General features: G+C 44.1%; 1 protein-coding gene across 1 annotated transcript in view; it reads left to right on the top strand.

Moving 5' to 3' along the window:
- Positions 1-12,668, top strand: part of FAF1 (Fas associated factor 1) — a 236,228-nt gene that overhangs the window by 21,264 nt on the left and 202,296 nt on the right. Inside the window, exons 3-4 of the mRNA XM_077333794.1 lie at positions 1,084-1,130; positions 6,530-6,738. Coding sequence (XP_077189909.1) covers positions 1,084-1,130; positions 6,530-6,738 — 256 coding nt within the window. The remainder of the gene's footprint in view (positions 1-1,083; positions 1,131-6,529; positions 6,739-12,668) is intronic.

A 12,668-nucleotide genomic window follows, 5' to 3' on the forward strand; every position in this document is an offset into this window, starting at 1 on the left:
TGAGAAGGAGTTTAGTCCTTCTAGAAAGTATGTACCCCATGTGTAGAAGAAGAAGAAGAGTTGGTTCTTATATGCCGCTTTTCTCTACCCGAAGGAGGCTCAAAGCGGCTTACAGTTGCCTTCCCTTTCCTTTCCCCACAAAAGACACCCTGTGAGGTGGTGAGGCTGAGAGAGCGCTGATATCACTGCTCGGTCAGAACAGTTTTATCAGTGCCATGGCGAGCCCAAGGTCACCCAGCTGGCTGCATGTGGGGGAGTGCAGAATCGATCCAGCATGCCAGATTAGAAGTCTGTACTCCTAACCACTACACCAAACTGGCTCTATAATGACTCTTGTACCTTGCAGAAAGAAATAGTCTGTGAGATGAAAAAATGCTTTGTAGATTGTAAGATCCGAATATATATCTGATCTTTAGGGCGGAAAAAGGATTCATCTTGATGAGACCTATTTACTGTTTTGTAACTGTTGCATTGCATCCTTCTTCCAAGAATCAGAACATTGTCTACCTTGATAGACGATCTGGTAAGTGGTCAGTTTATGAGAAAGAGGTTGAGTAGCTTTAGTTCTTCCATCTTCTACTGCCCATTCGTCTGTTTGTGGATTACATTTCCTTCAAATTTAGAGGAATCAGTTCTGTAATTTATTCGACAATTTTGCTTCTCTTGTCTACTTCCCCATGGTATTCGTCTATCTGTAGTGTAAATCTCAACAAGGATTTCTTTATATATGAACTTCCGAAGTGTCATGCGCATTGGTGAAGTTCCAAATAGTAATCTTGCTGGGAGAAAGCAAAGTAGAATTCTAGCTATGCTGAAATTGATATCACAGTTTCTGTACTTTTACATGGGCCAAATGTTTGCTTCTGTGATGCTGGTTGAGTCATACCCATCTGAAATATGGTTTTACTAGGTTTGTAGTAAATATTTTAATAGTAGAAATGTGATTAGTTATATCAAACAATTGGCAGATGTCATCATTTAGGGAAAATTTCAGTTCTATTTTCAAACTGTTTTCAAAATTTGTAGATGCATACTTTATGGAAAACTTTGCTTTACAGACTTAACACTGTGCTTTGTTTGCAGGCAGCTATAAATGGCGTCATACCACAGGAAAATGGTATTTTACAAAGGTAAGTACATAGTCTTCCTCACAAGAAAATCTACTTTAAGCAGATATTTGTATTGAAGATTTAAACCTAAAGGTTATATTTTGAAGGATGAAAGAAAGAAATATTGGCTATTTTCTATAGCCAGGTTAACTGGATACTGTACTGATAACATTGCTGATAAAGTACAGTGAAATATTGCTTCAAGATGACAAATGTCATTATGTTTAATCTTTTATTTCATTGTACAGCAGGGCATGTTAACTGCTCAAAAACACTTATCTAGCTTGGAACGATATATTACAGGGTATTAAATTATATAATATTATTTACAGGCTAGGCTCCAAGGGTCCAATTATGCAGTGGGTTTTTCACCCCTTACAGTATGTATTAAAACCATTTGTGATAGTTGGCAACAGTGTCCTATGACAACAAAGGAACTGTACCGAAAGGAAAATTAGTAACCCTTTATGGTATGTGCTGAAGCACCTTTGCCATGAGTGCAAAGGTCTTGGCCTAATGGAAAGTGGTTTGGTAGCAGCAGCTTGGCTAGTTAAACCATGCTTCTCACATCCTGTATTTTATCCATTCAACTACATAAGTGCTCCAGTGAAGGCCATATGCAGTCCGAGCCCAGTGTACCTGAGGGACCGCCTCCCTGCTTATGCCCCTAAAAGAGCCCTACATTCCACCGCCACCAACCGGCTAATAATCCCTGGCTCGAAAGAAGTCCACCTGGCCTCGACCAGGGCCAGAACATTCTCTGTTGTGGCCTCCACCTAGTGGAATGAGCTCCCGGAGGAGATCAGGGCCCTGATGGAGCTTAAAACAAAGCCCAGCCATTGTTTGTTTGTCCTAGCTCTGAAACCACTCTTGACCTCAGAACTGAGAAGTGTTCTTTGTTCTTTCTGTTCCTTGCTCTGTTCTGTAGTGAGAAGGAAAAGAAGTCTCTGTATAAGGAGAATCATAGTACTTTATTTGTCTCTACCCCCTCCCTCCCCACATACTGTGGGAGGCAGAGTGATGGAAATTAACCCTGGTAGACAGTTGGGATGACAAACATGCTGATGGTAGAAGACCCTGACAATTAAAATTTTGTTAGCATTTTATGTTTTTAGTAGAGGCAAAGCCCGATGCACCCAGGAATACAATGGGTGCTAGCACATATACCTGCATTGTAACCTTTCTGGGTTCTCACCCTCCTCCCCACTGCTCCCCACAGTGTGGTGAAGTGGTTAAAGAATAGCAGACTCTAATTTCAAGAGCTGGGTTTAATTCTTGACTCCTCCACCATATGCAGCCAGCTGGGTGCCCGGAAGCCTTCAGGAAGATGAAAGAGAGAAAGACAGGATGAAAGAGAGAGAGAGAAAGAGGGGGAGGGGAGGGAGGAGGGAATGAAGGAAAGCATCAGTTCTGGAGAAAACAGCTGCTTGGGAATCTCCCAAAGGCTAAGCTGTCTAGGAAAGACTATAGGGGATGAGCTGCCTCTTTCCCACCCATCCTCATCTCCTAAAGGGCAGGCTTGGAAGGAAAGGTCATGGTGGGGCTGCCTCCTTTCCAACCCCTCTACCACATATCTTAAAGGCCAATATGGGTTGGGAAGGCCACAGGGGTGGGCTGCCCCTTTCCCACCTACCTCCACATCTCCCAAATGCCAGGCGCTTTGGGGAAGGCCATGGGGGATGGGCTGCCTCCTTCCCACTCCCCCATCTCCCAAAGGGCAGGCAAGGAAGGTTGTGTGGGGGCTGCCTCCTTCCCACCCCCACATTTCCCAAAGGACAGGCTTGACAGGTAAGGCTGTAAAGTAGCTGCCTCCTTCCCATTCCCCCACATCTCCTAAGGGCCAGGCTGGGTGGGGAAGGGCCGGCCTATTTGAGGAGAGGGAGGATAGAGGAAAGCAAAGAGTGCTGCAATGGCCAGCTTTAGGGCCGTGGGGAGATGTTGTGAACCCAGATCCTGATACTGAGGACTCTTCAGAGGACAAGCCTTGGCAGGGACTCCCAGCTTCACCTCAGCTTGGTTTGAGAGCATAGCGCAGCCATATGTTCAACAGGCAGCCTGACCAGAGGAAGGGAATGGAGCTGCAGACAAACCAGAGCTTAGATTCCAAAATTGTTGCAGGAGCTCCTGATTCCTCTGCTCAGCCTCCAGCTGCAGCTCCCTTCCTTGTCAGTCCACCTGGCTGATCTGAGCCAATTAAGCAATGCTAGCTATATGTTGGAAGAGAGATCCAGTCTAAAAGGTATTACACCATGTTGGCAAGGCAGTTGCTAACTGCAGAAGACTGCAAGTCATCACAAAGCAAGGACTGAGAAGTTGCTGACAGCCTATATTAGCTTGCAGCTAGGAGGTCTGGGTTTTAGACCTGTTCCTTCTGATTCCCTTGGACTGCCTGAAACAACCCTTGACTCCCTGGACTGAGTAAAGACATTGATTGCATTCTGTCTGTTCCTTGGCATTCTGCTTTTGAAATACTGATAATTTCTGCCTTCCTGGCAACTTGTATGTGCTTTCTCCCCAGCAGAGAGCTGAAACCTGAGACCAGCACAGGAGGCAAAGGAAGCAACTGGCTTCCCTCCCTTTCATGGGGGAGATGGATTGTGGGAATTGATGGGGCACCTTGCCAGCAGCAGGGCCATCATTTCTTCCACCCAGCAAGCAGCAGGAAAAGGAAGAAGAAGACAGATGAGCCCCATAATTGACCTCCATTGGGAGTGTGCTCTATCCCTATTGGTGGCATACCCCAGGGAGGGCCAATCAGTTAGGGAGTGGGTTGTCTGCACACAATTTTAACTGATTGGCCCTCATTGGTAGAGTGCTCTCTCCCTATTGGTGGCATACCCCAGAGAGGGCCAGTCAGGTAGGGAGTGACTTGTCTGCATGCAATTTGATCTGATTAGCCCTTATTGGCAGAGTGCCCTCTCCCTATTGGTAGCACATTCCAGGGAAGGCTAATCTGGTAGGGATTTAGTTGTCTGTGCACAACTTCAAGTTTATAATATGCTTTATGTATTACTAGTAATAACGAATACAGCGGGCGCTAGCAACTCACTGGTTTTCGTGGCGGCGGTCTCACGGTGGCGGCGGCGGTTCTGAGGCGGTTCTCAGAGGTGGCGGCTGTGGGAGGTGGCTTCGTGCCTCTCGCTGCGTCAGGTTGCCAGGCAGGGAGCCTCCAGCAGCCGCACTCCGCGCGACTGCCGGGGGCTCCCTGGGGCATCAGGCCGCGGGCAAAGGAGCAACTCCGCGCGCGGCTCGCAGTTGCTCCGGCGGGGACTCGGAGGGACCAATCGGCAGGCGCTTCACGCCTGCCAATTGGTCCCTCCAGTAGTCTGTCCAGAGGAAGGGGCCAATTGGCACCCTTCCTCATCACGGACACATCCCGCCTCGCAAGCCCTTATCCTTATATTTAGTCCGCGGCGCCCACACCGCAGGCTGTGTTAAGATAATAATACTAGAAATAAAGCCCATTTAATGCTGAAATAAAATGGGCGCTAGGCCCCCGTTCCCCGGGGAAGCCTTCGCAGGGCGAAGGCTTCCCAAGGGGTGGGTGGGGGGGTGGGATGGGCGGAGATCAGGCCCCCGACCCTGGAGCATGGTCGGGGCTGGAGCATGGCCCTGGAGTATGGCCGGTCGCCCGGCCCAAGCCGGAGAAGGCGGGGGCGGGCTGCGGAGGCTTGTGCCGGGCCCAGGCGCTCCCTCGCGGCCACGAAGGAGTGCCTGGGCTTGGCACAAGCTGGAGAAGGCGACCGACGGGCGGCGGAGGCTTGTGGCGGGGCCAGGCGCTCCCTCGCGGCTGCAAAGGAGTGCCTGGGCCCGGCAGAAGCTGGAGAAGGCGGGCGGCGGGCAGCGGAGGATGGGCGGGGCTTCTCTCGGCCGCAGGAGCGGCCTGGCCGTGTCGTAGCGGCTGGGGAAAGCAGGAGGAGGAGGAGGACCGTGGCCGGAGGACTCACTGTGCGGGCTGGCAGTCCAGTCTGAGCGTTGAGTCCCCGGCTGGGCGAAGCAGCCAATGGGGAGCCGCGCTTCGCCGTGGGCGGGGCTGTTTAAAGATAATGTATATTATATAATGTATATTACATTATTATATTGAAGCTTTAAGAACCATTATACAGAAAGTCAGCATAAATTATCCTTAAAAATGAACTAAGATTAGTTGTCCAAAAGAGATCTTGACTTAGTTGAATGTATTCTGTCATATCTATATATTTTTAAAAGAGAAAAAGGTGAAAAAGTTTTTCAAAAGTCTACTTTGGCATACCTGAGACATTTCAGTGAGACACTGAGAGGAAGGCAGTTTCTAATATATGATAGACATGAGCCATATATGGCTGGACAGAATTGGCTTTAGAAAAAGTCAGTTTAGTTTGCAGAGCTTCTTATAATCGTTCTTCGTGGTGGGCTGTTACATTCTGTATCAGCAGCAATTTCCCAGCTGTCTGTAATGCCAGATAGTGTTAATGAATATAAATTTACTCTTGAAATAGAGTGTGTAAATTGTGATAGACCTGTATGTTTTTATAAAACTTCCTCGCTGCATTGCTTATACTGTGCTACATTTTTTTTATGAGGCCCTCTCAGAATTTTTGTGATAAGAAGCAGGTTGATGGGGAAAAGTAATGGTAAGAAACAAGATCTGCCCTGCCAAAATTTGTGAGATTCCCCCCCCCCTGAAATAAAGCAATACACTTGAAAATCTTAGTGTTGGAAGTCTTAAAGATGTCCAAGCTAGAAAAGAATGGTCAAATTCTGACCATTTAAAAATATTTCAAATATTGAAGGTATCAATTTGGGAATAATTCCTAGAATCAAAATGTTTAATAAAAGAACCTAACAAAAACTCCTTTGGATCAGACCAAAGCTTGGTCTGGTCCATCATTCTGTTTCTAACAGGTGCAAACCAAAGGCCCACAAGTAGGACATAAGGGCAATAACCCCTTCTTCTCTTTTTCAGCCTCCTACTTCCAGCAAGTTATGTTAAAAAGCATACTGCCTTTGAACATGAAGATTCCACTTAGCTAGTCATTGGTAATCTTTGTTCATCTAAGCTAGTAGTTTTCATTGTATCTTGTAAATTATGAACAAATTATGTGAAGAACACCTTTGTTTTGTCTCTCCTGAATCTACTGCCCATCAGTTTAATCAGAAGTAATATCAAAAGGTGCCCTGACATGGACGGACCAGACTAGCCCGATATTGTCCGATCTTGGAAGTTAAGCAGTGTTGGTCCTGGTTACTACTTGGGTGTGGGACCACAGCACTTTCCACCACCAATTTCAGTAGGAAAACCCAAGTATGTGACTTATCTTCTGCAACATTCCTGGAATTAGTCTGCAAGAAATGTTTGTACAACCAAAAGGATATGTTGTACCTGAAGAGGATGGCATCCTGCCTTTCTTTAGTTGAAATTCAATTTGTATTTTTTTCAGTGAATACAGTGGAGAGACTTTACAAGGACCAGCCTATGGTCCCAGTACTCATCCTTCCTCATCGTCTTCAACCCCTTCTTCATCATCTGCATTTCGCCATGTAGTGCCATCCAGACAAATAGTGGAAAGACAACCACGGATGCTCGATTTCAGGGTAGAGTACAGAGATCGAAATGTGGATGTCGTACTTGAAGACAGCTCTACAGTTGGTAAGATTGATTATAGAAAGAAAATTGCACAAATAAGTGTGTCTTTATGTAGGCTGTGCGTGCCGTGTGTCAGTGGCAGTGCACATGTTTTGCATGCAGAAGGTCCCAAGTTCAATCCATGGCAGCTCCACGTAATAGGTAATGAAATATACCAGTATATGTGAAGGAGATTTAGGAGTTGTGGTGGACAATAATTTGAGTATGAGCCAACAGTGTGGTACGGCAGCTAAGAAATCTACACCAGCTTGGTGCAGTGGTTAAAAGTGGTGGCTTCTAATTTGGTGAGCTGGATTTGATTCCCCACTCCTCCCCCACATGCAGCCAGCTGCATGATCTTGGGCTTGCCACAGCATTGATGAAGCTGTTCTCACCAAGCAGTAATATCATGGCTCTCTCAGCCTCACCTACCTCACAGGGTGTCTGTTGTGGGGAGAGAAAAGGGAAGGTGATTGTAAGCCGCTTTGCGATGCCTGGTAGAGAAAAGCAGCATATAAATCCTCCTCCTCCTCATCTTCAATATTAGGCTGCATTTCTAAGAGTACAGAATCTAGAGCAAGGGAAGTTACAATACTACTCTATTCCACATTGGTTAGACCTCATTTGGAACATTGAACACCAAATTCTGGGTGCCACAGTTCAAGAAGGATACTGACTAATTGGTTCAGAGAAGGATAACTAGCATGATTGGAGGAGTTAGAATCCATGCCTTATGTGGAAAGGTTGAGAGAATATTGCTTGGAGAAGAGGAGGGAAAGGGGTGATGTGATTGCTGTATTTAACTATGTAAAAGGTTGAGATGTTGAAGAGGGACCAATTTGTTTACTGCAGCTTTGAAGTCAAGGACTAGGAGGAATGGTTTCAAATTATGGGAAAGTTTCACTTAAATATTAGAAAACATTTTCTGATGGAACATGCTGCCTTGGAGGGTGGTGGAATCTCCTTTGTTGGAAGCTTTTAGGAAGAGATTGGATGAGAACTTGTCAGGAGTATGTGATTTTTTAAGTCCCCGAGAAGGTGTGGGGCTGGACTGGATAGCCTTTCGTAGTCTCTTCCAGCTCTGTGTAATTCTGATTCATCTGGTATACTGGAGCACTGCTGCCATTCAGAGTGGTCAATGCTGACCTCGATAGATCTGACTCTGCATAGGGCAGCCTCATATTCATAGGGTAGCATATTTTTAAATGGCCCATGTGATAAGCCAGTGAGATTCCAATCGTTGTTTCTTTCACTGTGCTATCAGTCAGATTTCCTGAAAATAAAAAAAAAGTTTTAAATAGAACATTTATTTGGATCCCCTCCTACAAATCAAATGTATGTATACTTATCTTAATCTGTAAAATATAAGTTAAGGTTGTAATCGTCACAGTCCCTGCTTAGTCCTATTTTTTCATCTCGGCTATTTCTTATATGATTTTATACTGCCCCTCCCCATAAGTAGACTTGTCCTGCTTCATAATGGATGGAGATTGGGCTTGCAGCTTCCTTGCGGCCCTGAGATATAGTCTTCCCTGTGATGAGGCATTCAACCCATCCCCTCACAGGTATTGCTACTGACCTTCTAGAGTAGCCTTTTTCGACCTTTTGATCATGGAGGACGCAGTGAAATAAGTTGTCACGCTTTAAGGAGCCCCAGAAGTGATGTCAGCTGACCATGCCTCCCTGCCAGGTCCTTAGTGATCTTTTAACCTCTCCTTAGCAATAATTACTTGGTTTCTTACCATGTTTTAATATGTAATAGCTAAACTTATCAGAGAGTGACACCTAGTGTCTAAATTTAGTTAGAGAGCTTGTTGATCCCCCTTCCCCATCCACTGTTTTATGCCACAATTAATTTTGGGAAGAATACTATTAATATATTTTCTCTGTGTGTTCATTCTAGTTCAGCATCAGACTTGCACGGCTGTGTTTGACTAAATGATGTGGAATCTGTCATCATAATCTGAACCAGTTATGATGACAATAGTCCAGTATTTTAGATGCCTAGATATAGCCCAGGAAAATCTTACAACAGTCTTCATAACATAAAGAATGTAATGTTCTGACAGACATTTATAATCCAGAGGATTCAGAAAAATAGATTTTGTTTGTATTTGTCACCTGTATTGGTGAATATAAAAGCTAATTGGCAAGGCATAATAGTCTTTCTTTATATTTGGATGCAGAAGCTAACTGGTTTCAAATGCCCTGAAGAAAGTGTAAGGAGGATTTTAGATCCTTACATTTGTTCAGATTGTGATTGTTTGAATTATTAAATTAATTGGTACTTTATGAATTTCCATTAGCCTAGTTCAGGTGATACTTTCTATCACCTTCTCTTTAAATATGAGTGACATCATTTTTCTGTCCTTTCATCCATATTGTTATAATATTTGAATATGGTACACAAATATAAACTCCACTGTTCAAGAGGCCAGTTTGTATATTCTGATTCCAGATCTTTGGGGAGAACCTCCCACATGATTTGATCCTGGATTTTGAGCATATGCAGCCTATTCAAACATTACTCCTATAGCCAGATGTCCAGTAGTAGGGTTGCTACCTTTGTGTTGTAAAATTCTTGGAGATTTTGGGGGTGGAGCCTGGGAGAGACCTCAGTGTGGTATAATACCACCTTCCAAAGTAGCAATTTTCTCCAGGGGAACTGATTTCTTTTACCTGGAGACCCATTGTAATTCTGAGGAATCTTCAGCCATCATCTGGAGACTACACAATAGATAAAGAATCACTGTGCTAGAGAGCTTTGTATAATGAATCCATACACATGCAGCACTTTTTAAATAAAAATGTTATATTACAGTGTGATGTTTAAGACAAGACATAATTTTATTTATTTATTTATTTATTTATTTATTTATTTATTTATTTATTTATTTATTTATTTATTTATTTATTTATTTATTTATAGATAGGTTGATTTATTTCCTGCCTCACTAAGTCATCTCAAGGCACATAAGTTTATGTGCATTGTGACTAAAAACCCAGAATTTGAAAAAATATAATATTTTTGTAAAAAATCAAATGTGTATAGATTATTTAGGACTCTCTAGCACAGTGATTCCTAGTCTATTGCATTATCAACACACATTGCAACCTACTGGTGTTTTGCTCTCACCATCTGGAAACTAGCAAACCTTTCAGCGGTTTTGTAGGTGGGGCAGATGGGATGCCCAGGAGAAAGATGAAATATATCTTGGGATGTCCTGGAGAAAAGCAAGTGTATAACTATTTAAAATAAATGTATTGGATGAATGGGTCTGGAAGACGTGATCTTGCTCCTCTGCTTGTTTCCCAAAATGCTTTTAATTTGGGGGAATTAGCAGGGCGAAATGAGGGTAACCGAGATGTTTTCCTGTATGTATATAGAATTTCAGTTCCTTAGGGGAAACCCCTACAAAGAACCAGTCCAGAAATAAAAATAAAAAGTCTTTATTGAAAGTAAAATAAAAATGAAATAAAATAACAGCAGTATATTTATTAGAAACACATACGCAAACCTTTACTATGTAGACCTTTACCAAGGGAGTTTTAAAGAAGAAAAGGAGGAAATGAAATTTATACTACACCTGTCCTGGAGACAGAAGAATTCAGAGAAAGAGGTGGAGATGGTGACCGGCGCCTGCTCTAAGAAACAACATTGGGTACAAAGTACCAAAGGCAGTATACTGAGCACACCCATTTGGGGTTGTGAAAGGATTGATATAATGTTTGAAATTCCTGTGCCAGTCACTGGACTGTCCACGGGGAGGTACAATGTGATGTGATTGGTGATTGCTTATGATAGCGGTCCCCAACCTTTCTTTGGTCAGGGACCGCCTCTGGCGTGAGGGGAGAGCCGACGGCCCGGGCGCTGCACGGCAGCTGCGTGCAAACGCGCAAGTGCAGTTGCTGCGCATGCGTGTTTTCGCCACCAGGGGCGCAAACACGCATGTGTGGCAACTGTGTGTGCGCATTTGCGTCACCGGCGTGCTGGGCCTGCCTCTTCCCTGAGCTTCTCGCTGTGGGGGGGGAGGCAGGCGCGGCTGCCGGCGGCCTGGTACCGTGGCCTTCGCGGACCTAGGACCCCCGGCTTATGAGATATAGACAAATCTGATAGGTGTCCTGGCATGTTATTAAACCAAAGCGGGAGGAATGGGGTTGTGCCATGTAGGTCCATTAAGCTGAACAATACCATAGCTAGGTGTGTCCTGAGTACCTTGGAATCTGAGGGATGTGGTTACTAAAATCCTCTTAATATCTCGTATTGCCTAATCAGGAGAGGTTTTTGGGGAACACAATAGGAATCATTTGGAGCAAGAGAGTTGCTGCTAGCCAGCAGTTACACTGAACAAATGGACAGTTTGGGGTAAGAAGACTGGACTGGTGCTAGACAAAAGAAGGACTAGTTAGTTCCTGAGAGAATGGCAGACTGATGGTTTTGGCTGGGCACATTTAGCTAAGTCAGTTGGGCAAATTTCAGGATTTAAGAGATAGACAAAGAAGATATGTTTGCTTCTAATAATGCCCACATGAGATGGAGACCGGGCCTGGCTTTCCTAGGCTTGCTAGTGGGCCCTAAAGGTAAAGGTAAAGGTTTCCCCTGTGCAAGCACCGAGTCATGTCTGACCCATGGGGTGACGCCCTCTAGCGTTTTCATGGCAGACTCAATACGGGGTGGTTTGCCAGTGCCTTCCCCAGTCATTACCGTTATCAGTAGTGGGCCCTACTGATTCCATAATCAGTCTCTGTCAGGCTGGTTTCTGTGTGCATCAAATGGCTCAAAGTCCACTCATGGGCTTCAGTGTGTGAACATGTGTCTGTGTGAGGCACCCTTCCATTATGGGGCTACCTTCTATGGTAACATGCTTGCTGAATTCAGAGAACACAGTAAACCATGGCTTCTGTACAGTATGGTTTAGCTTACTAGAAGTAACTAACAAACTGTGGTTGGTTGAGTCTCCACTTCTCAACTGGTAGGACATCTTACCAGTTCTGTGTTATCTGTGTTCAGGTTGCTGCAAGAGGCACAGCTTATCAGCAAAGTACTATGGCTGGCATGATTAGTATAAACTGTGGTTAAAAACCAGCTAAATAGTTGTTTTTTGGACTGTTTGGATTTTCATCTGCAAAAAAAAGTGACTTTCTATCTCCCTCCTCCCTTCACAGGCAAAAATGCCTCCTGAAATTTATTTATCGATAACCTTTGAGTGTTGCCTTTTTGCCTGCACAGGTGCCACAAAGGCAGCTAACTAATTAAAACAGAACAGGATAAAATTTTAAAACAATTAAAATCAATTACTAAAATAAATGCTGCCTTTGGGAGATGGGGTACTCCCAGCAATAGTATGGAGAGGAGACAGAGCTTTAGGAAGAGGAACTGGTGACAAAAGTTCCACCTTGCACGCATGGAAGTTTTAGACAGAATCCAACCCATTCTTAAATAGCCAGCATGGTGTAGTGGTTAAAAGAGTTGCAGGTACTAATTTTAGGATATGTTTATAGTAGCCAGTTCAATAGTTGAACCATGGAGGACATTTACTCTCATATTGAATTTCATTCTGCCTGGTGAATCCTAGCTGCCTGCAGATTCCTAGCTGTGGGCTAGCTCCCCCCATAGTATTGTCAGGATTACTCACTATTTAAAATATGTGTCACTAGAGATAAAAGGGAGAAACGGTTGACACAGGGATCTTTGGAACAGACTGTTTCGAACAAAGATACACAATCAGAGATGATTAACTGTTAGGTTCGAGTTTTGTTTGTAAGGTTTTCAGTTTTCATGGCTTTTGTAGCAAATGTCCACGAGGTGGAGCTATGAGACGCCTCCATTGAATAAAGATGTAGTTTTAATTCTTGTCAGGGTCTGGCAGGGCATTTTAGCTAATGCAACACAAATAATAAATATTCAGGATTTAATCATGATACATTTGCTGTCTGGACATAGAATTGTACAA

The sequence above is a fragment of the Paroedura picta genome, chromosome 4 (assembly GCF_049243985.1).
Source record: "Paroedura picta isolate Pp20150507F chromosome 4, Ppicta_v3.0, whole genome shotgun sequence".
NCBI lineage: Eukaryota > Metazoa > Chordata > Lepidosauria > Squamata > Gekkonidae > Paroedura > Paroedura picta.